The sequence below is a fragment of the Bos mutus genome, chromosome 4 (assembly GCF_027580195.1).
Source record: "Bos mutus isolate GX-2022 chromosome 4, NWIPB_WYAK_1.1, whole genome shotgun sequence".
NCBI lineage: Eukaryota > Metazoa > Chordata > Mammalia > Artiodactyla > Bovidae > Bos > Bos mutus.
In genome coordinates, this window is record NC_091620.1 from 108,862,132 (window position 1) to 108,887,772 (window position 25,641).

General features: G+C 37.7%; 1 protein-coding gene across 4 annotated transcripts in view; it reads right to left on the reverse strand.

Moving 5' to 3' along the window:
* ANKIB1 (ankyrin repeat and IBR domain containing 1) overlaps positions 1-25,641 on the reverse strand; it is a 157,127-nt gene that overhangs the window by 44,690 nt on the left and 86,796 nt on the right. For all 4 annotated transcript variants that reach the window (XM_070369867.1, XM_070369865.1, XM_070369866.1 and 1 more), the window contains exons 5-7: positions 16,056-16,173; positions 5,646-5,854; positions 4,352-4,440 (exon numbers count right to left, since the gene is read on the reverse strand). In XM_070369867.1, the coding sequence (XP_070225968.1) occupies positions 4,352-4,440; positions 5,646-5,854; positions 16,056-16,173 (416 nt within the window). The remainder of the gene's footprint in view (positions 1-4,351; positions 4,441-5,645; positions 5,855-16,055; positions 16,174-25,641) is intronic.

The window sequence follows — 25,641 nt, forward strand, 5'->3', positions numbered from 1 at the left end:
ACTCCAATACTTTGGCTACCTCATGCAAAGAGTTGACTCATGTGAAAAGATCCTGATTCTGGGAAAGATTTGAGGCAGGAGGAGTAGGGGATGACAGAGGATGAGATGGCTGGATGGCATCACCAACTCAATGAACATGATTCCGAGTAAACTCCAGGAGTTGGTGATGACAGGGAGGCCTGGCATGCCTCAGTCCATGGGATCACAAAGAGTCGGACATGACTGAGCAACTGAACTGAACTGAACTGAAATACATCAGAGCAGGTTTAACTATTTCTGGAGAATTAAATGACAGAACCCAGAAGACCTTACTGAAGAAAAGATAATTTCTCTGTGAGCCAGGCTATCAATTTTCAGAAACATACAATCTCTCACTAAATTTAGAAGTATAACACAGTGTTGTTAAATGTTAGTAAAAGAGGAAAATCTGGATCAAACTTGACTTATATTTTTATCTTGTAGGTCAGCTTCATACATTATATCCTAAGCTCCCACTCCACTGTTCATTACTGAGCTTAGTAAGATTCTAATAACTAACATTACCGAGTGGTTACTATGTGCCAGGCACTGTTCTAAGCATTTTACATGTACTTAGCCATTTAACAATTAAGTGGAAACAGTCCTATAAAGTAATATGACAGTTACCATTTTATAGATTAGGAAATTGAAGCAAAGGGAGGTTACTGCTTACTTAAATCAACAACTAATAAATAGCAGGAAGGATATTCTAGGTTGGACAGAAAAATACTAATTTTTCTTTCATTGAAGCCCTTGGCATAGATGCTTCAAAGCATATGTATGGACTGATGAGATAGGGGGTAGAGAAGAATAAGATAAGACGTTTTCAAACTATCTAAAGTGAAAGTGAAAGTGAAGTTGCTCAGTCGTGTCCGACTCTTTGCAACCCCATGGACTGTTACCTATCAGGCTCCTCCAACCATGGGATTTTCCAGGCAAGAGTACTGGAGTGGGTTGCCATTTCCTTCTCCAGGGGATTTCCCTAACCCGGGAATTGAACCCGGGTCTCCTGCATTGCAGGAAGATGCTTTACCATCTGAGCCACATATTGTGTACTAAACTGTGCTACTGAGGATACAATGGTGAGCAAGACACTCCGTACTTGAAATGCTAAAATTCCAGTGAAAACCCAGGTATTGATTTGTCCAGCAGAAAATGAAAATATTCTTCAAATCAAATCAAGCACCACAGTTGTCATATTTAATTACATAAAAGATCCAGGCTTCAACAAAAAATTCTACAGAAAAAGGAAAATATGTCCCATACACAAGAAAAACAGTAGTTGGTAGAAACTGTTCCTAAGGAAACATAGATACTGCACTTATCAGACAAAGATTTTAAGTTACATATTTCTTAAAAAGTCACATAAATGGAGGAAACAAACCTATAAAACTAAAGAAAATTATAAGAACAATGCCTCACTAAATAGGGAATATTAAAGAAAAAAGAACATATATAAAAACAAACAAATTCTGAAGTTAAAAGTAAAATAACTGAAATGTAAAATTCACTACAGGGGTTTAACAGCAGATCTGAGGAGGAAGAAGAAATCAGCAAATTTCAAAAAAGTTCAACTGAAATTACCCAGTTTGAGGGAAAAAAAGAATTTTTAAAAAAAAGAACAGGGACTTCCCTGGTGGTCCAGCGGTTAAGAATCCACCTTGCGATGGAGGGGACACGGGTTCAGCCCCTGGTCAGGGAAACTGAGATCCCACATGCTGTGAGGCAACCATGCCCGTGCACCCTGGAGTCTGTGCGACGCAACCACGACCCGACGCAACAGTGTAAGTAAATAAAGAGAATAGATCATCAAAGATCTGGGCAGCAATACCAAACGTACTAATATATGCATAATGGAGACGCAGAAGGAGAAGAAGGCGTGAGAAAGAGTATTTTAAGGTATAATGACTGAAAACTTCCCAAATATGATGAAAAACATTCATCTATGTATCCAAAATGCTCAAAAAACTCTAAGCAGGAAAAGCTCAGTAAAATCCACTTCTATGATGAACAGCAATCTCTATGACATCTCTGACTCTTGACTGAAGCCTATACATCTAAACCCTATTTCCAGCTAAGCATGCCAGCGCACAACCCACACTATAATCGTCATATGCCTTGGCCAACACTCTTCCTCCTAAGCATCCCACAGTTCTCTAAGCTCGGTCTTAGTTGGAGTACCGCCATTCCACCCACCACCCAATCCACTCTTAACCTCTCCCTCATCTCCTTATTCTTGGAAATTCCACCATTAATGGGGGGAGGAAATTAGCATTTATTGAGGAAAACCTCCTATGGGCCAGGTGCTTCATCTTTACCCCCACCCTATGGGGTCACTTGGATATCCACTTAAAACTAAACTACGTAAGGCTTCCAAAACACATCACACTGTTTCATGTCTTTGAGAACGCTGATTCTTTAGCGCAGAGGTTGTCTGTCCTACTTCTTTGCCTCTAGCTAATTTTAACTCACACTTCAAGACCTGGTTCTATGATCTCTTCCAGGAAACTTTCCCAAGTAACACACATAAGACTATCTAAGGGCCTTTAAACATTCTTCCTTGCTTCTTAGACTGGGGAGTTTCTTTTCTATGTGCCGATGAAAGGATTGCAATTAATTTAAAATCTGTTTCATTCACAGATGAATCACTCAATCTGGAATGTGTTTTACTGATACTGCAGATACCTGACTGGACAAGAACATCTGGTAGGAGTGAGGAGAACACTAGGTGGGCTGATAGGGGACCATGGAAAACAACAATCAGTCTTTCAAATTTAAATCTTATCACTAATTCCTCATGGCTAGTCTGTCATGAGTATGGGAGATGGTTCCTGTGACAGGAGTGTGGTGAGGAAGGTCAAAAAAATTAAAAAAAAAAACTCAAGTAAATCTCTTAGGGGGACTCAATTTTATATAGAAATGAAGGTCAACAATATCAAACTTGGTAGAACCCAAATAATACTTCCTAATGCAATTCAGTTGACAATTTTAAGCTAAATACAGTACTAAACCTATGGAGGATTTTCTGTGCTCAGAACTAGGTCAAAGTTTGCTTTGTGTTATGAGCTCTGACCCTTGCCAATTAATTTATCTGTATCAACTGCACCCATCTGATCCTATCTAATTAGAGTAGAATCTATGTTTTAAAAAGAATCAGATAATTTTATTTATTCTGATTTTTTAAAACCCTTTTCAAAAGGTTCTTTTATTCCCCCCTCCAAATAAAATCTTGCCTTATACCCCAATTTGGAAAACAGATAAGAGAAAAGGTGCTGTGCTGTGCGCTCAGTCGTGTCCGACTTTTGCGATCCCAGGGACCACAGACCATGAGATTCTCCAGGCAAGAATGATGGAGTGGGCTGCCGTTTCCTTCTCCCAGAAAGACAGAAAGAAGATCAGTGTTTGCCCACAGACGGGAAGTGGAGCGGGGTGGTGGTGGTGCAAGTGTAAGATGGAGGTAGAAAGAGACGGGTGGGATGGATTTCAGGGGAAATGAGGAAACACCTGGGGGTAATGAGTATATTCATTAACTTGATTGTTTCATGACACTGTATGGTATATGGAGTCAGAGCTTTTTGAATTATTTAATTTGAATATGTGGCTTACTGTACGTTAATTATACTACAACACAGTTACTAATAAAAGAAAACCAGGAAACGTCTTCAGGTCCTTGTCTCACCTCACACGGTGCTTCCCAACTCCCTACACTTGGTACCCAGTTTTAAAAACTTTTATATAGTTTGAAAGAATAGTTTTAAAGCTTTTGTCTTAAATACTAATGACATGCCTTGCTTAGGTCATCAATCAATAGATTATGTGTCTCCGGGGATAACCTGATATCATATTGCTCATCACACTGATCTTCATTCTGTTTATAAACCTCTCTTGAAAAGTACATTAGAGTAAAATTAGTGGATGGTGAGAAAACATAAATTGGTAAGGTACTGGGAAGGAGGACAGAGACAAACATGAGAAGGAAAATAAAATTTCAATTTGTAATATAGACCAATCATACCTAGAAGAGACACAGAACTTTGAATTGATTAGAAAGGAATTTTAAATATCTGTATTGTTATATCTGCTTTCTTCCCCACAGTACCTCACATTAAGCTAAATAACCTTAATTACTAAATTAAACAATTTTATAAAATAGATGGGAAGATAGCAAAATAAAAACAAAATTCTTCTTTAGCAGCAAAATATAAAACATTTCAGTGTAATTCTGAAACCAATATAAATAATCCATATCATTAAATATTGAAAGCAAGCAGTTTTACTGCCAAATCAGAGTGCTATCCTGCAGTAAGAAATATGAAGTTGCACATATACTCACGACTCCCAGCATCCTCTACAGAAGTCATGTCCACAGGGCATGTCCACTGGGTCTTCAAATACTGAAATACTGCACATACAAATATCACACTGAAAATGAAGAAGAAAAATGATTTCAACAAAGTCATACTCTTGACGGAGAACATTCCTTTGTTCATTAGTTCATGGCAAAAAATGCCGGTAATTATATAAAGTGTTTCAAAATTATAAGGGAAGTTAAAATTACTGTGCCTATCTTTGACTAAATAACAAATATCACGCTTACCTCATTATAAATTACTGTGGGACTGAAATGTTTTAATGCAAAAGTTAAATTCTTAAACTCTAAACTTATGTGAGAAATTACTCAGCAACTATTTGTTTTGAAAGGGAACATAAGAAACAAATCATTACAATCTATTCAGGTCAAGATCAAATTGCTCCTTGTGAAATAACCACTTCAATATGGTGTCCTTCACCCTATACTCAGCCCAGAAAATCTACAAAAATAAAAAGTAACTTTATTTTTTCAATACAGTAACTCAACATATTCAGAGTAGCAATTTAAGGATTTCTACCCAGGGAACCATGCTACAAAGCTTTGTATCTTCTACACATAACTAGGAGAATCAAACTTTAAAATGTTACAGATGTGAACTACAGAAGTAGGATGCTGTTTTCCAAGAAGGTCCAGATAAAATCTGGAGTACATTCATCACGTACTCCATGATAAATGGAGTACATTTATCATGTATTTTGAGCAGCTGAATTATTCAAGAAACATAAAAACTGCCTATATGAGTGCATCAATGGTTTGACAAAAATACACACAACGGCAGTACTGTGTCTCAGTAAAAAGCAAATATTTAGTATGGAAATATATCTGGATAAATAACTCCAGAAGCTTCACTGAAACACAGTTATCAACATATTATAAATGTATTCTGAAAAATATAAAAAGGGTCTCATATTTTTGGTTTTAGGTGCTTAACACAAACTCAATTTTTAATATTTCAATATGGCTTATTCGAAACTGTAAGTAACTGGAGCTTTTCAGTGAAAATATCATAAACAGTTTTGCCAAAACCTTTAATGTTTCCTGTTTTAAAAGAGAAAAGAAAGCCCACTTGTTTTTCAATCTATAACTCAGAGATCACAAAAATAGTCTCTGATAATAAATATTTAACCAAAGCATGAAATAATCAAGCCCTTTAAGCAGGGTACAGGATTCAATTACAAGAAGAATACAACTAGAGGCTCCATGAAACAACGTTAAAATTAAAACTATGAGAAGTACACTGAGTACTAAACCATACCAAACTGGTATCCAAATCCCCCGGTGATAAACTTAATTCATCTGGAGAGGTGACGGAAGAGCGGGTCGTCCTTGGCGTTCTTGGAGAAGGGAGTGTGTCCCAGGCGTTATACCCGCTTGGCGGTGGTGTTGGCATCTGAACACCTGATCGCTGGCAGCAGTTCTCTGGGTTGGACATCCAAGCTTCAAGTAATTTCTCCCTGTCCCAGTCTTTAAGACAAACGGAATGGATATCTCTCAAATAACAGAGAAAACATGGTGCTGTTTTAAGAGCTTCATAATAACAAAAGAGAGACTAAATTACACGGCTATAGGTCCTCTAGGAAGAAAAGTTATTTGTTAGCAATGTTGTAATTACAAATGACATACTTAGGTATGTTATATCCATTCATATTTTTAAACAGAATTGAAACTTTTATAATTTACCATGGCTTAGCACCATGTCAATATTTAACAAGATGGCCAAAAATTTCAGGCATTTCTACTCATAATCAAAAGTGGTGGCTCACATATCATTGGAATTTACTAAATTTTATTGGTAAAGGTTTGATTAAGCCATTTTATTCCTTCAAGAATAACATATAACCTCACAATTGGCCTTAGTGCTGTCAAGTTGTAAAATTTTACATAGTTCATAATAAACATGTCAAAATGCCAACAACTCCTACAAATTCATTTGATAAACATCTTGAAAGCAGAAAGAACTTCTTAAGGGATTATGATTATAAAGTTTTAGGGAATTTGATGTAAATTATATATTAAGTGAGCCTGAATCTGGCTTAACTAAAAAAGGTTATCTTTCTACTATGAATACTTTAAAAACAGCCAAGTCACCTATGTTATTATACAGACTCACAAAACCCTAAACCTTTAAAAACAATAAACTGATATATCCAATGATTTTGCTAGGTGTTTAACACATATTATTTCACCCATTCCTCCCAGCAAACTTTCCAATCACTATTGAGGTGAGGAAACCAAGACTTGGGGAAATTATGTGACTTGGCCAGGCTCAAAAAGATATGAGGTATATGAAACAAATTTCTGTGAATCCAAAGTCTGTGTTCTTTCCAGTGCAGCCCAATAAAGCACAGGTCAGAAGTAACACAGAGTCAATTATTTACCATAGGCCCATTCTATATCATTTTACAAACCAAATACAAATATCTGTGGAAACTCTATATGGAAGACTTTTTTCAACCATATTAAGTCAATATATTTGGCGGTTTAACAGGATAATTAGGATTCAGGTATGCAATGAAGACAGAGTGTGTTTCCACAGGTGCAAAGGCACAGGAGTACAATGGAGAGATGTGAACAGCTCTGTAAAGTTAGAGTTGACTCACTGGAAAAGACTCTGATGCTGGGAGGGAGTGGGGGCAAGAGGAGAAGGGGACGACAGAGGATGAGATGGCTGGATGCCAGCACCGACTCGATGGACGTGAGTCTGGGTGAACTCTGGGAGTTGGTGATGGACAGGGAGGCCTGGCGTGCTGCGATCCATGGGGTCGCAAAGAGTCAGACACGACTGAGCGAATGATCTGATCTGATCTGATCTGATACTTTGGTTTGGGGAGATGGAAGATAAGATTGGAAATAGGAGTCAGATTACAAAGAAGAAAAATCCAGCAACTGAAAAGCTCTGCATACGAGTGTATTCTGGGAAATGTTGCTAAATGGACCTGAGGTTTTTGATAGGTCACCACAGGCATACCTTGGACTTACCGCAAGTTTTGTTCCAGACCACTGAAATAAAACAAACAGTATAACAAATCAAGTCACACAAATTTTTTTGTCTCCCAGTACATGTAAAGATTATGTTTACACTACATTGGCTATTTTTTTTTTTTACTATAATGCTATTGCACACTTAACAAGACTACAGTACCTTAATTAAAATACTTTATTGCTAAAAAACACTAACCATCATCTGACAAGGTAAGGTTGCCACAAATCTTCAAGTTGTAAAAAATGCAACATCTACAAAGCACAACAAAGTGAAGTGAAATAAAACAAGGTATACTTGTAATTAACAAGTTCAAACTTTCTTAGAACAGTATGATTATTTTTCAAGTCTCCATTAAAACACTTTTAAATAAAGGGAGAAAAGAACTGCTATAATTTATATACACACAAACAAATTAAATTCTAGTCTTGGATTCTGTCATATCGCTCATTTAGCAAACATTTGTTGAGTGTCTTTTATGTGCCATACACTATGTCAAGCTGTAGGGATACAATGGGAGGGAAAAACAGGCACAATTCCTTCTTTCATGGAATGTAAAGTCTAGTAAAGAGAAAGTCATCAAATAAAATCAACACATTAAAAAAAAATATCATCACTGTCAGAAGCAGCATTAAGAAGAGGTAGAGGCTCCCATTTAGGGAGGTCAGAGAAGGTGACTGGGGAAATGGCCTGGCGTGAACATCTGAGGGATGAGTGAGAGCCAACTAGGTAAAAGGTCTCCAGAGACCAGAAGACCAGAAGGAGACCAGAAGGACCCTTTGAGCAAGGCTGAAGAAACAGGCTGGGACCAGGCCATACAGGGGGCTTCCCTGATGCTCAGTGGTAGAGAATCCGCCTGCAATGCAGGAGCTGCAAGAGACACGGGTTCGATCCCTGGGTTGGGAAGATCCCCTGGAGGAGGGCATGGAAACCCACTCCAATATTCTTGCCTGGAGAATCCCATAGACAGAGGAGCCTGGAGGGCTACAGTCCTTAGGGTCACAAAGAGTTGGACATGACTGAAGCGACTTAGTACGCATGCAGTCCATATAGAACTTCTAAATAACACTCCTATCATCAGTTTACGAGTGACAGGAAGCCAGTGAAAAATCTGGCATATGGGTAGGAAGAAAAGGTTGTCACAGTTAGATTTGAACAGATCTTTCTGACTATAGTATGGAGAGAGAAACCGGATAGGATGAGAGTGGAGGGAAAGGCAGACTAGCAAAGGCTACTGGGAAGTACAAGTAAGAGATTATGCAGCTAAGGCCGTGGCTGGCTGCAGTAGAGACGAAGAGAAAGGGAGAAGTTCAGATTTGGGAGGTCAGACTGAAAATTTGGTGACATTGGGATACAGTACCTGAAGGAGAGGAAATATCAAAGTTTTTGTCCCAGGTCTACCACGTTTGTTGGTTGGTGCTGCCTTCCACGTAAATAGGAAATACCAGAGACTGAGACACTGATGTGTAGAACAGTCTTATGGACTCTGTGGAGAGGGAGAGGGTGGGAAGATTTGGGAGAATGACATTGAAACATGTAAAATATCATGTAAGAAACGAGTTGCCAGTCCAGGTTCGATGCACGATACTGGATGCTTGGGGCTAGTGCACTGGGATGACCCAGAGGGATGGTATGGGGAGGGAGGAGGGAGGAGGGTTCAGGATGGGGAACACATGTATACCTGTGGCGGATTCATTTTGATATTTGGCAAAACTAATAATTATGTAAAGTTTAAAATAAAATAAAATTTAAGACAGTACCCTAAAATAATGCTTAAATTTATTTTCTTGTGGAAAGCTGAATGAATGTTACCAAGGATACAATCTATAAATCTACCAAATAGTTCAGTTTAATAGCTCTGAAACAGAGCCCATCTGGGTTTTGACAGCAATTAGTGCAAACTGTAGTTCTGTGCACTGTCTATTTTATTCACTAACATCATTTACCTCTGAAAATCTTATTTGATTATCAGATGTCACTGATATTACCTAGAATAATGTAGAAGAAATGTTCATTTGAAAGTCTGCATTAGCCTCTATTTTATGCTCTAACAGGGGAATGCAATAAATTAACAGAACTCTTAAGTTATCAAAAAAGCTATCACAGAATACACAAAAGTCAACTGCTGCTGCTGCTGCTGCTAAGTCGCTTCAGTCGTGTCCAACTCTGTGCGACCCCATAGATGGCAGCCCACCAGGCTCCCCTGTCCCTGGGATTCTCCAGGCAAGAACACTGGAGTGGGTTGCCATTTCAAATTCAATTAGATATCACCTTATTAGAGTTGAGCCTATTATGTAAAAGAAGTAAGTTAAGCAAATATCAATAGAAAGAACATGGAGTTTATCACTTAAAAATACTTGATGACATAATGTATCAACACTAGAGAAGAAAATCTTTGTTTTAATTACAATAAAGTTACTGGTTAAGTTAGCCTTAGATTTTTACAGGATACAACATTATAAGTTAAAATTATGATACATTATATAACTTAGCCCAGTGCAGACAACTGTGGCAGAAATGGGTATGCTTACAGAGAAGAATTGCTGCTTACAGTTAAGTGTGACCATGTGACTAAAGTCTGCTCAGTGGAATAGGTGCAGGGGTGATTTATGTCACTTCTGGAACAGGCTCAAAAAAACCTCCCACATCTTTATCTGCATGCTTTTTCCTTTCTGACTGGTTGGCTAGAATGGAGAGAATCCCCAGGGCAACCTCAGAAGCCACTGTTAGGATGGCAGAGTCTCAGTCAGTCGGGATAACTGTGTGGAGCGGAGCCACTGCCCCATTCCCAACCTAAATAAAACACCTTAGACTACTATTATGATCAAGACACATTTACTGTGGTTGACTCTATACTTTCACTTCAGCAGTGGCCTACTCTAATATAACTGGCACAACACAGCCCCTCGCAGATGAGTGACTTCTACTTCTATGCTGGCTCTATATTATATGTACATGAACTCTATTTAAAATCTCAAGCAAAGGGCAGGTTGCTGTGAACCTTATACAAAAGAAACAAAATTTAAGATATTTTGTATTTCTTTCCCAGTTTCTATATTATGACTGGTAAGCATTATTACTGATTACAAGGAAAATATTTTATCTTTAAATTCTAAGATTTTAAAAACTATTTTGAATTCCTCAATTTCATCTTTGAACCAGGTCTAGATTTTTTTTCCCCAAAGGATTACTTAAAAGTTTTAAAGATGACAATGGAGAAATAGGGTTTTACAATAAAAAGATGGATTTAAAATATACAAATAACATTTCCAATATATTATCTATTCATTCTGTAACTATGTTCTCAAGGCTTAAGGGATGGTTATTGTGGAAACAAAAAAACAATAAAAAGCTGCCCTCTAAGAGCTCCCAGGTTAATGTAGAGGAAAAGCAAATACAGAGATTATTGCAATATTGTATTCTAAGTGTATGACACATGTATGCACAGGATATAATGGGAAGAGACAGGAAGGCTCTCAAAGTAACCCTGGGAATACATAAGCTGGAAAGATTTCCTGGAAGTGGTGCTTAATGAAGACAAGCAGGAGTGGGTAAAAATACGTGTGGAGACTGACGGCCCAGGTGTACAAGCCTGAGTCATGAAGATATACTAAAGAGATGGGATGTTCTAAGTCTGGGGAGAGCCAGTGGAGGGTTTTTCAGCAGGGGAGATAAATGCTCAAAATTTTAAAATGCAATACAAAAAATGAACACGGGTGAAGAGGAAGGCCAACAATGGACTACAATTTAGATGAAAAATAATGACAAACTGAATTTAAGTTGGGGCAGTGAGAATGGAAAGAGCTAGGGAGACTGGGAGAGGATGGGAGCTATTTAGGAAGAGAAATCATGAGGCTGTGCTCAAATGTAATAGACAGGAAGAAGGAAAGTGTGACTTAGTCTGGTCAGGGTAATTAAATGAATATGGAGGCCATTTATCAAGATAGTGGGAGAAATGATGAGTTCATGTATGGACAGCCTTTGGTTAGGGAGAAAAGGTTAAAAAGACATTTAGAAATAAAGTCCTGAATACTACATTAAGGTCAGGGTGTAGCTATGTTCTTTATTATCTAGGTGGCTTTTGAAACCCTTGGTTTCAAAATGTGCACAACAATGTTTCTCAGACAAGGGTCTATTTGGTAGGCTGTTTATAACACATGTTTTTATGCCTATTCCCTCAACTAAAGAAAAGACTTAGATTCTCTAGAAGTCATCCTAGGAATTTCTGGTTAGTTTCCCAGGCAATTCTCATTTACACCAAAAGTTAGAGCCACTGGTATATAAAGTGGAAAAGAATGTCAAGTACAGAACTCTGGGAAATAGCAATATTGAAATTTGTGATTCTGGAGGGTAATATACCAAATTATTCACAGAAATGACCAAAGGAAGATGAAATATGCAGTTTAAAATTTTCTTCTAATCAAAAGATCATATAAAAATTTTTGGAAGTGGACATTCTATTTTAATACAGATGATAAAGATTTATAGTTAAAACAAAGAGGTATGTCTCAAAATTATTGGATGAGAAAGACCATTCACCTTTCCCTTTTTAAAAGTAATTTCTAAATCAGAAAAAAACTCTTTGAATAAGCCAAAATGTCAAATATCGATTGTGCAATTGGAGGGTCCACCTCAACATGTGACAATTCCCAAAATGGTTGTCTTAAGGATCACAGAGGACTTATAATAAGCTGAGCACTTTTTCTAAGTAAAGTTGGTAATGTCCTCAAAAAAATTTTTAAAATGAGCAAAAAAACCCCCACTGTAAAAGGAACAGTATGTTCTTATGTTGACTCTGTAGATTTTGCTTTGTGCCTTTCATGGTGAGAAACAGTTTTTACATAAAATAAATACAGCTGACAAAAATAAATAATAATAACAAACTGTTAGTTAACTGACTTTATTTAATCGGCTTTAGTAAAAATTAATGTCAAAACCAGGACTAGGACTACGGACTCCAACTCTCAACCCTGCTCAAATCAGATACATTTCTAAAATTAGACAATCTATAAGTTGGTTTATTTGCTCAATTTTCAAAAAGAGATTTCTTATTTCTTCTCTGATTCATAGCCAGTTTGTATTTACTTCAAAACACAAGGATGTCGAGTACTGCACTAACCACTGCACAAATAACAAGTCAGGCTTGTTTAGCAAACTATTTTGTTTTATATTAAAACATTAAAACAGCCATCTTTTTTTTTTTCATATTGATTGATATTTATTTGAGGACATGCCATGTCAAAATAAAACAAGAGAGTCAACTCTTGCCTTTAACAATAATATTGTATTATAAAAGCACTTTACAATTCCATCCCATTTTTGAGTTCTAGTTACTGGGGTATGTGGCCTGATGATTATCTGAAAGCATTTCTCTATTCAGATCCATAATCCAAGTGCTCTCTGAATATTATAAGGTGACAGTAAGTGGGAACTGGAGGAGGAGGAGGAAAGAGAGGGGAATAAGTTTCTCCCAGTTAAGGGTTTGTCACAATGAGGGGATGAGGATGTACGAAGATATTTTTGCTGTCTTTTCACCCTTATACTGTGTTAAGTAATGCTTACAACATAAATTCAGTAGGCTTTTCCTGAGCTGTAACTCAGAAATTTACTTCCTACAAACAATGTATTTACAGATGTGTTTATTAACTTACACAGCATCTCACAATAACTAGTAAAGTTAAAACGGTGCACTTCTGCTGCTGTTGCTGCTGTTAAGTCGCTTCAGTCGTGTCCGACAATGTGAGATCCCACAGACGGCAGCCCACCAGGCTCCATCGTCCCTGGGATTCTCCAGGCAAGAACACTGGATGGGTTGCCATTTCCTTCTCCCATGCATGAAAGTGAAAAGTGAAAGTGAAGTCGCCCAGTCGTGTCCAACTCTTAGAGTTGGACTTAGAGTGGACTGCAGCCCACCAAGCTCATCCATCCATGGGATTTTCCAGGCAAGAGGACTGGAGTGGGGTGCCATTGCCTTCTTTGTTTGCAGTGTTTTAAGGGAAATACATATTGCCATTGTGATGGAGCTCTAGATAGACTGAATAAAACATCTAAAAGTTAAAAGTAGTTTAAAAAGGCAAAGAAATAAATATCACCAAAGAAAAAAGATTAATTGTAGCTTAAATATAAAACCAAATCACTAATTAACTATATAGATCTAATAAAAAGAAAAGCCAGGTTGAGAGAACCAACATTTAAAAAATGCTGAAAAATAAGGCATAAATCTGCATAATGTTAAGTTTTACTTTCATTCTCTCTTTTCCCTCTTCTATGTATGCCTTACAAATAGCTGTAAAAAGAAGAGAAGCGAAAAGCAAAGGAGAAAAGGAAAGATATAAACATCTGAATGCAGAGTTCCAAGGAACAGCAAGAAGAGATAAGAAAGCCTTCTTCAGCGATCAATGCAAAGAAATAGAGGAAAACAATAGAATGGGAAAGACTAGAGATCTCTTCAAGAAAATTAGAGATACCAAAGGAACATTTCATGCAAAGATGGGCTCAATAAAGAACAGAAATGGTATGGACCTAACAGAAGCAGAAGATATTAAGAAGAGATGGCAAGAATACACAGAGGAACTATACAAAAAAGATCTTCACGACCCAGATAATCACGATGGTGTGATCACTGACCTAGAGCCAGACATCCTGGAATGTGAAGTCAAGTGGGCCTTAGAAAGCATCACTATGAACAAAGCTAGTGGAGGTGATGGAATTCCAATTGAGCTATTTCAAATCCTGAAAGATGATGCTGTGAAAGTGCTGCACTCAATATGTCACCAAATTTGGAAAACCCAGCAGTGGCCACAGGACTGGAAAAGGTCAGTTTCCATTCCAATCCCAAAGAAAGGCAATGCCAAAGAATGCTCAAACTACCACACAATTGCACTCATCTCACACGCTAGTAAAGTAGTCCTCAAAATTCTCCAAGCCAGGCTTCAGCAATACGTGAACCGTGAACTTCCTGATGTTCAAGCTGGTTTTAGAAAAGGCAGAGGAACCAGAGATCAAATTGCCAACATCCTCTGGATCATCAAAAAAGCAAGAGAGTTCCAGAAAAACATCTATTTCTGTTTTATTGACTATGCCAAAGCCTTTGACTATGTGGATCACAATAAACTGTGGAAAATTCTGAAAGAGATGGGAATACCAGACCACCTGATCTGCCTCTTGAGAAATCTGTATGCAGGTCAGGAAGCAACAGTTAGAACTGGACATGGAACAACAGACTGGTTCCAAACAGGAAAAGGAGTACGTCAAGGCTGTATACTGTCACCCTGCTTATTTAACTTATCTGCAGAGCACATCATGAGAAACGCTGGACTGGAAGAAGCACAAGCTGGAATCAAGACTGCCGGGAGAAATATCAATAACCTCAGATCTGCAGATGACACCACCCTTATGGCAGAAAGTGAAGAGGAACTAAAAAGCCTCTTGATGAAAGTGAAAGTGGAGAGTGAAAAAATTGGCTTAAAGCTCAACATTCAGAAAATGAAGATCATGGCATCTGGTCCCATCACTTCATGGGAAATAGATGGGAAAACAGTGTCAGACTTTATTTTTCTGGGCTCCAAAATCACTGCAGATGGTGACTGCAGCCATGAAATTAAAAGATGCTTACTCCTTGGAAGGAAAGTTATGACCAACCTAGATAGCATATTCAAAAGCAGAGACATTACTTTGCCAACAAAGGTTCGTCTAGTCAAGGCTATGGTTTTTCCTGTGGTCATGTATGGATGTGAGAGTTGGACTGTGAAGAAGGCTGAGCGCCAAAGAATTGATGCTTTTGAACTGTGGTGTTGGAGAAGACTCTTGAGAGTCCCTTGGACTGCAAGGAGATCCACCCAGTCCATTCTGAAGGAGATCAGCCTGGGATTTCTTTGGAAGGAATGATGCTAAAGCTGAAACTCCAGTACTTTGGCCACCTCATGCAAAGAGTTGACTCATTGGAAAAGACTCTGATGCTGGGAGGTATTGGGGCCAAGAGGAGAAGGGGACGACATAGGATGAGATGGCTGGATGGCATCACTGACTTGATGGACGTGAGTCTGAGTGAACTCTGGGAGTTGGTGATGGACAGGGAGGCCTGGTGTGCTGTGATTCATGGGGTCTCAAAGAGTCGGACACGACTGAGCGACTGATCTGATCTGATGTATGCTTGTTCAGATCTGCTCTAAGGGCTTATAAGAAAACTTTTCATATTCAATTTGATCTCAAATGTCCTGGGCAAAGTATTTGCTATTCTGTTGAAGATTCTATAGTTGGTAAGGTTTAGACATCATTGTTTTCATTTGTTACAGAAATTTTGATCAAGGTGCCAAATTTACATTCTAAAAATTGAAAGCAGGTAAAAAAGGCAAAGAAATAAATATAACCAAAGAAAAAAGATTAATTGATTCTTCTTAAAGGAATTTGATTTCTACAGTGCCTTGCTTGCATAGCATTTTTAAAAAAAGAAACAAAGGAAAAAATAAAGAAAAGAAACTCAAGAGAAATCTATTGCTTAAAAAACTTTTCTTTTTCAAACAGAACTCTATTTTGACAATTTTAAAATCTTGGGAGAATTAGCTCTTAGAAGAACTAAATATTTAAAACGTGCTGAAAAAACAAGAGAAAAGTAAAAGTGCTTCAAAACAGCCATCTTTTAACTGTGAAAAGTTTCAAAAGTACTCAGGACATTTCTTTCATTACCATGAGCTCGAAGTAAAGCTTCAGCAGTAAATAGTGGAGCCTGGAGCATGTCTGCTGTTTCCACAATGAGCATATCTTTCAATCTACGAAGATCCTGAGGTCTTAATCCTTCATATGGCTGTAAAAAGAAGAAAAACAAAATTAAACTGGCTATTATACCTTTAGGAAGTTCTGCAAATCTATAAATAAATATATATGGTTATCATTTATTTAATCTTTTAGTTCTGGTTTGGCAATGAAGCTAAAAAGGCACTGTATCTTCCACTATCACGAACTTCAAACTACTTTATCACAAGTCTTTTTTTAAGCTGGAAAGTAGATGCCTGGTCTCACGAACCTCATCACTCTAAAATAAAGAATTATACTATGATGACAAGATCATCTTATAGTTTCAAAAATCTAAGAAATACTAAAAAAAAAGCATTAGAAATAAAAACCTATAATTTACCACTGACCAATGGTCATGATCAATGTTCTAAAGTATTTCTATCCAGTCTTTTCTTTCTGCAAATCAACTGTATGTGAATATGCATGTATTCACTTACATACAGCTTTAATCACCGAACCACCAATATTTACACTTATTAAGACTGAATTTGGAGGAAAGTGATTATGACATACTATTCAACTTACTCTTAAATGTATTATCTCTGTTTATTCAAGTGTTTGTTAACACTCCATAAAGGTACTTTATCATTTCAAGTGTTTTTTTATTCTTCTGCTATCCTTTATCTTTTCCCCCCTTTGCTTTTAACAGAAAACATATAAAGAACAAAATCACAAATGTCTCACCATTCATAAATTTATAAATGCCAAAATAACCTGTGACATGTTTTCCTCATTTCCCCAATTTCCCCATCTTCCCCATCCTGTTTATGGCAATCACTACCATGAACTTGATTTGTAGCTATTGTAATAATAAGGCATAACATTATAAATATCATTAAGCAGTTTGCCTTTATTTTTATTCAATATTGCATTTTTATTACTAATATTAATATATATATCTACTTCAATCCTTTAAACAGATGTAACCAGCTTACTGCAGTAAGCACAGAACTAAAGATAACAACTTAAAATGCACTAGAAATTCTGAACTACTCATCAGAATTACAACCACAGAGGACGTCCTTTGGTGACATTTATCAAATATTCCAGAGAGTTCTGGAAACCCCAGAACAGATGCAGTTAGTAAACTCCATCTTTTACAGTTGGCTTACAGTTATTTTAAAATTAGATATTAACTTTATTTCTTGTTTTCCTTTTTTTTAATTATCATGGAAACCATTTCATCGGTTGTTACTCAACCCCATATGACAGGAACTCTATTCATCAAGGATATTTCTCTCACTTGAGACAAGTTTTCTAATCCTAAAATGTCTTCTGGTAGGGATGCATATATAAGCAATGAGTGTATTTATGACAGGAAAGACTGACAGACTTGACTGCAAAAACATTGCCAAGATTTAAACATAAAAACTATGTTGCTTTTAATATATAAGGAATTTGTGACAGTCAGTAAATTTAAAACATCGAACGTCACAAAAACACAAACATCCTTAAGTATATAAGCTCTCTAACCTAACAAAATGGTCAACGTTTGGAACTAAAAAACAAAAGACCCAACAACCACCCTCAATATTGCTAAGGTCGCAGTGAGATAATCCTCTGATATACTTTTTTATATAGGTAAAAATAGAAATTGGTATATCATTTAAAAACTAAGCATCACATCCCATGAGTCTTTAAAATATTCATCTTTTGACTCAATAATCTTACTTACAGGAATTCATCCTAAGGTCTAATCACAATGTGAACAGAACTGGTCATCTGCAAAGTTACTTATAAAAGTGACAAAATACAACTAACTCAAATGTACTTTAAGGGAGTTAAAGGATGTCTACACGTTAAGAGTAGTCAGCCGTCACTCAAAATATTTCCTGTAAGTTTATAAATATCAAGAAATGTTAAGGAAAATAAAAAACTATTGAACACTGATGAAAAGTGGAAGGTAATGTGTTACAAGCATTATTTATAAGTGGTAGAAAAATGAATACTTAAAATTTTTACTGTGCTTTTTATAAAGAGCGTGTTTGGTTGAAAAAAATTTAATCAAAAAAATTAAAGAAAAGTCACTGGGGATGTTAAAGAGATTTAAACATTGGTGGAGCATGCACTCAATCGGTCTGCAGTGTTACTCTTTTTATAAATGATGGTAAAGCCTTAATACTGAACACACCACACAGCACACTGTATTAATAGTCTACTACACCGATACATGCATTCAGCTATACTGCCATGAATCTCTACATATTATAGGTATCCTATGACCCTAACTAGAAAAAGAAAAAAAAATAAACCTAAACCTCTAATATAATTTATTATTATATCCCTCTCTAGGGATTAACTAAAAAGAAATTAAAAAGGGAAATTTAATCCCAACTATCCTTTGAAAAGTACCCCCAAATCATCATGTACAGCTTGCTTTTAAGCTAATTTATTAAAACACATCTTTTCATGCAAAAACTCACAAATCCCTTCATGATTAAATCTGTAGTATTCAGTCTAGCCTAGAAGTTATTCACTATGTGTAACACTGCTTCTAAGTTCAGATTTGGGACTCCAGGTATTTTTCCTGCCCCAGTAATGAAAAACAATATTTCTTGATATTCCCAGTGGTGGCAGTTGTATATTTCCTGGTATTAATTCCTTAATGTTCTTCTTTAGAGTAGCCTTCATTCTACCTAATTTATGTTGAACAAAATAAAATGTGATTTTAGATATATCAAGAAAGGAATAACGTAAAGCAACTTGTATACATTCCTTTTTTAAAAAATACACAGCTTAAAACTTAAATAGGTAACAATGGAAGAAAAATAGTTCTTGAAGGAAAAAGACATACTGCCTTCATGAACATGTAACATGATCACTCTGAATCTCTGCAACTGAACTAGGTTACGTGAAGCACTTTAATACATAGTTCAGTCCCAGGTCAGTAGGAGTCCAATATGCTATGGGGGAAGAATGGGAAAATGCTCCAGGAAGAATGAAGAGGCTGGGCCAAAGCGGAAACCATGCTCAGCTGTGGGTGTGGTCTGGTGGGGAAAGTAAAGTACCATTCTATAAAGAATAATAACACACTGGAACCTGGAATGTCAGGGTTCATGAATCAAGGTGAATTGGCTGTTGTCAAGTAGATGGCAAGAGCGACCATCCACATCTCAGGAATCACTGAACTAATTAAAATGGATGGGAATGGGTGAATTTAATTCAGGTGACCATTATATCTACTACTGTGGGCAAGAAACCCTTAGAAGAAATGGAGTAGCCCTCACAGTCAACAAGAGAGTCTGAAATGCAGTACTTGGGTGCAATCTCAAAACCAACAGAATGATCTTGGTTCATTTCCAAGGCAAACCTTTCGGCATCACAGTAACCCAAGTTTATGCTCCAAACACTAACACTGAAGAAGCTGAAGTTGAATGGTTCTATGAAGACCTACAAGACATTCTAGAACTAACACCAACAAAAGATGCTCTTTTCATCACAGGAGACTGGAATACAAAAGTAGGAAGTCAAGAGATACCTGGAGTAATAGGCAAGTTTGGCTTTGGAGTACAAAATGAAGCAGGGCAAAGACTAACAGAGTTTTGCCAAGAGAATGCACTGGTCATAGCAAACACCCTCTTCCAATAACACAAGAGACATCTCTACATATGGACATCATCAGATGGTCAATACCAAAATCTGATTGATTATATTTTTGTAGCTGAAGATGGAGAAGCTCTACACAGTCAGCAAAAACAAGACCTGGAGCTGACTGTGGTTCAGATCATCAGCTCCTTATTGCAAAATTCAGACCTAAACTGAAGAAAGTAGGGAAACCACTAGACCATTCCGGTATGACCTAAATCAAATCCTTTATGATTATACACTGGAGATGATGAATCAATTCAAGGGATTAGATCTGGTAGACAGAGTGCCTCAAGCACTATGGATGGATGCTCATAACACTGTACGGGGGTGGTGACTAAAACCATCTCCAAGAAAAAAGAAATGCAAGAAGGCAAAGTGGTTGTCTAAGGAGGCCTTACAAATAGCTGAAAAAGAAGAGAAGCAAAAGTCAAAGGAAAGAGGGAAAGATATACCCATCTGAAGGTAGAGTTCTAGAGAACAGCTAGGAGAGAGAAGAAATCCTTCTTAAGTGAACAATGCAAAGAAACAGAGGAAAACAATAGAATGGGAAAGACTAGAGATCTTCTCAAGAAAACTGGAGATACCAAGGGAACATTGCATGCAAAGATGAGCACAATGAAGGACAGAAACAGCAAGGACCTAACAGAGGCAGAGGAGATTAAGAAGAGATGGCAAGAATACACAGAAGAACTGTACAAAAAGGTCTTCACGACCCAGACAACTATGATGGTGTGATCACTCACCTAGAGCCAGACATCCTGGAATGCGAAGTCAAGTGGGCCTTAGGAAGCATCACTACAAACAAAGCTAGTGGTGGTGATGGAATTCCTGCTGAGCTATTTCACATCCTAAAAGATGATGCTTTTAAAGTGCTACACTCAATATGCCAGCAAATTTGGAAAACTCAACAGTGGCCACAGAACTGGAAAAGGTCAGTTTTCGTTCCAATCCCAAAGAAAGGCAATGCCAAAGAATGTGCAAACTAACATACAACTGTATTCATTTCACATGCTAACAAGGTAATGCTCAAAATCCTTCATGCTCGGCTTAAACAGTATGAGAACCGAGAATTTCCAGATGTACAAGCTGGATTTAGAAAAGGCAGAGGAATCAGAGATCAAATTGTCAACATCCACTGGATCATAGAGAAAGCAAGAGAATTCCAAAAAAAATCCTATCTACCTCTGCTTCATTGACTTTGCTAAAGCCTTTGAGTATGTGGATCACAACAAACTGGAAAATTCTTAAAGAGAGGGGAATACCAGACCACCTTACTTATCTCCTGAGAAACCCGTATAAAGGACAAGAAGCAACTGTTAGAACTGGACATGGAACAGTAGACTGGTTCAAAATTGGGAAAGGAGTATGTCAAGGCTGTATACTGTCACCCTGCTTACTTATAAGCAGAGTACATCATGTGAAATGCCAGGCTGGATGAATCCCTAGCTGGAAACAAGACTGTTGGGAGAAATATCAATAACCTCATATATGCAGATGACACTAATGGCACAAAGTGAAGAGGAACTAAAGAGCTGCTTAATGAAGGTGAAAAAGAAGAGTGAAAAAGCTAGCTTAAAACAACATTCACAAAAATGAAGATCATAGCATCCAGTTCAATCACTTCAGGCAGACAGATGGGGAAAAAGTGGAAACAGTGACAGATTTTATTTTCTTAAGCTCCAAAATCAGTGCCGACAGTGTCTGCTGTCATAAAATTAAAAGTTGCTTGCTCCTTGGAAGAAAAGCTATGACAAACCTAGACAGCATATTAAAAAGCAGAGACATCACTTTGATGACAACGGTCTGTACAGTCAAAGCTATGGTTTTTCCAGTAGTCATGTATGGAAGTGAGAGCCAGACCACAGAGAAGGCTGAGCATCAAAGAACTGATGCTTTCAAACTGTGGTGCTGGAGAAGATTCTTGAGAGTCCCTTGGACAGCAGGGAGCACAAACCTGACAATCGTACAGGAAATCAGCCCTGAATATTCACTGGAAGGACTGATGCAGAAGCTCTAACACTTTGGCCACCTGACATGAAGAACCAACTCATTGGAAAAAATCTTGATGCTGGGAAAGATTGAGGGCAGGAGGAGAAGCGGGTAACAGAGGATGAAATGGTTGGATGGCACCACCAACTCAATGACATGAGTTTAAGCAAACTCTGGGAGATAGTGAAGGACAGGGAACTGGCATGCTGCAGTCCATGGGGTCGCAAAGAGTTGGACACAACTTACTGACTCAAAACCAACAACATGTAGGCAGTGTCCCTCTCTTCTGCAGGGTTACATTGAAGGTGCCTTTCTCTTTTCTGTTGCAAAGATAAACTGCTTCAATTTTCAGATTAATACAAACCATCAGTAACCTTCAAAGCAGTCCAATACTGATATAAAGAAAGAAAAAGAAAATTTAAAGACAAACAGGGAATAAAAGCGCCTCTTTTGCATCAGTACATATTACTGCTACCAAAACACCACTGAAGAAAAGTGAAACAGTCCAACATGTAAACTGTACCACTTTGAAGTCATGTATAAAGTGATAGTATTTTCAAAAACTGTTTCAGAAGAGACTGTGACAAAGGAGTTATTAAAGATATATTTATTTTCCCCCACAATTAAAATAGCTTTCCCTGATTATATAGGTGAAATAAGTTCACTGTTGGAAAAAAATGAAAAAACAGGTACTTATTGACCCAAGTATATTGGTAACTGTTAAAATTTTAAAAGATGTGAAAGACACTTAGGAGAAGGAGAGGATATTTCCAATTTCTCTCAATACCAACCTCACATTAGCTGACCCCTGAGCTGAGCCTGGCTCAGCGATAAAGAATCTGCCTGCCAATGTGGGTGACACAGGAGACGCAGGTTCTATCCGGGGTTGCTAAGTTCCCCTGGAGAAGGGAATGGCTAACCACTGCAGTATTCTTGACCTGACAGTCCCACTGACAGAGGAGCCTGGCGGGCTGTAGTCCTTGGGGTCGCAAAGAATCGGATACGACTGAGCACACAGCACAGGGCTTAGTCTGAGAAAGAGTGGGGGAAGAACAAGTACAGAAAGACTCAGGGCTCTCAGAGGAAAGCAGCTCTGCCTCCTAAGGGTGGTAGCCAGCCAAGGCAACAGCCAACCGTACTGGTTCCCTGTCAGAAAAGGAGCTTTGAGCCTCCCTGAGTTATAGGCTGGGAGGGGAGAGGAATGGGTGGGTTCTTGTGATGGCTTTCACAGTACTGTATTGCACAGTTTTCCCTTCCCTTATCTAGCGATAGCCACACAGTCTTCTCCTACAAAGCCTGACTCTTACTAGAGTCTTTGTTCTTTCTTTGAGGGGTTGGATAAAATAAGTACCTCCATTCCTAGCTATCACTCTAATATATCATCTTGTTTTTATTTCTTCCAAGCAGTTTACAACTCTCGATACTGTGTTCATTTATTTTTTTAATCTTATTTGTGTGCATCTATCTTTGCTAGAATGTAAGCATCTAGAGGGCAAGAGATCTTTGTTCCTCACTGTATCCCTAATTTCTGTTAAAACACTGTCTGGTAAAGTAGTCACTCAAAATTTTGTCAATGATGGGGTGAAGAAGAAGACTGCCCATTTACAGACTCATCATCTGGAGGAAAGGACTAAATTAAAATGTGTCAGGAATTCCTCGGTGGTCTAGCAGTTAAGACCTTGCCTTCCAATGCAGGGGGTGTGGGTTCCATCCCTGGTCAGGAAGCTAAGATCCCACATGGCTGGTGGCCAAAAAAACAAAACATATAACAGAAACAATATGGTAACAAATTCAGTAAAAACTTTAAAAATGGTCATTTAAAAAAAAAAGTCATTAAAAAAAATCTTTAAAGTAACCTTTAACTAAAGAAAATATGATAGGTAAAACAATATAAATCTTTTAAGAAACTCTTTTTTTGATCATCTGGAGAAGTAGAAGCTTACAAACTGTCAGAAATTCATGGGAAATTAAAAAACAGACAATACAGTTATTTTTCTAAACACAAACAATAATAGTTATATTAAGTCCTACTGAACCAAATTCAATTCACTTCAGTTCAGTCACTCAGTAGTGTGTGACTCTTTGCGACCCCATGAATCGCAGCACGCCAGGCCTCCCTATCACCAACTTCTGGAGTTCACTCAAACTCATGTCCATCAAGTTGGTGATGCCATCCAACCATCTCATCTTCTTGTCATCCCCTTCTCCTCCTGCCCCCAATCCCTCCCAGCATCAGAGGCTTTTCCAATGAGTCAACTCTTCGCATAGGTGGCCAAAGTATTGGAGTTTCAGCTTTAGCATCAGTCCTTCTAATGAACACTCAGGACTGATCTTTAGAATGGACGGTTGGATCTCCTTGCAGTCCAAGGGACTCTCAAGAGTCTTCTCCAACACCACAGTTCAAAAGCATCAATGCTTCGGCGCTCAGCTTTCTTCACAGTCCAACTCTCACATCCATACATGACCACTGGAAAAACCATAGCCTTGACTAGATGGACCTTTGTTGGCAATGTCTCTGCTTTTAAATATGCTATCTAGGTTGGTCATAACTTTCCTTCCAAGGAGTAAACGTCTTTTAATTTCATGGCTGCAGTCACCATCTGTAGTGATTTTGGAGCCCCCAAAAATAAAGTCTGACACTGTTTCCACTGTTTCCCCATCTATTTCCCATGAAGTGATGGGACCAGATGCCATGATCTTAGTTTTCTGAATGTTGAGTTTTAAGCCAACTTTTTCACTCTCCTCTTTCACTTTCATCAAGAGGCTTTTTAGTTCCTCTTCACTTTCTGCCATAAGGGTGGTGTCATCTGCAGATCTGAGGTGTTTGATATTTCTCCCGGCAATCTTGATTCTAGCTTGTGCTTCCTCCAGCCCAGCATTTCTCATGATGTACTCTGCGTGTAAGTTAAATAAGCAGGGTGACAATATACAGCCTTGATGTACTCCTTTTCCTATTTGGAACCAGTCTGCTGTTTCAGTTCTAACTACTGCTTCCTGACCTGCATACAGGTTTCTCAAGAGGCAGGTTCAGGTGCTCTAGTATTCCCTTCTCTTTCAGAATTTTCCACAGTTTATTGTAATCCACACAGTCAAAGGCTTTGGCATAGTCAATAAGAACCAAATTAGCACTGAATAAACATTGAGAAATCAATCACTTTTAGAGGAAAAAATTTATTGTGTATTACAATAACTTATTTATTTAAGTATTATTTATGGATGTCCACTGTACAAGCAGTGCTTTCAGTCATGGAAAATATTCTGCTGAATAAGAAAGTTATGACTCTGGCACTAACAGAGTTGACAATCTAATAAAAGAGAAAGGCAATAAACAAGTAAACAAATATATAAACAAAATAGTTACAGCATGTGATAAAAATAAATAGGGTATTGTGATAAAGAGTAACAGACGGACAGGGGCCTACTTCAGAAGAATGGTCTAAGACTGCCTCTTGGAACATCTGATATAGTCAAGAGAAAACTTGGGAGATGATTTCAGACATAAGGAATAGAAGTGCAAAAAGCCTTAGTGTAGTCTAAGTACTATAGCGTGCCAGGAAAAATCATTTGAGATAAGGCTAAAAAGGCAAATAGTGGCAAGACCATGTAAGTTCTTATATCTGAGCAAACAGTTTGGATTTTATTCTAAGTGCAATGAAAATCACTAAACGGTTAAGTGATATGATCTAATTTATGTTTAATAATGTCACTCTGGCTACTGTGCACAAAATGGATTCTAAGGGGACTAAAACAGAATCAGGAGACCAGTTAGGGAACTACTATAAGCAGTTCAGATGAAAAGTGAAGGTGGAAAGGACGACTGAGGGAGGCAGGAGCAGAGAACAAGAGAAGTAAATGGATTTGGGTTATATTTTTGGAGGTAAATTGACAGAACTCCCAGATT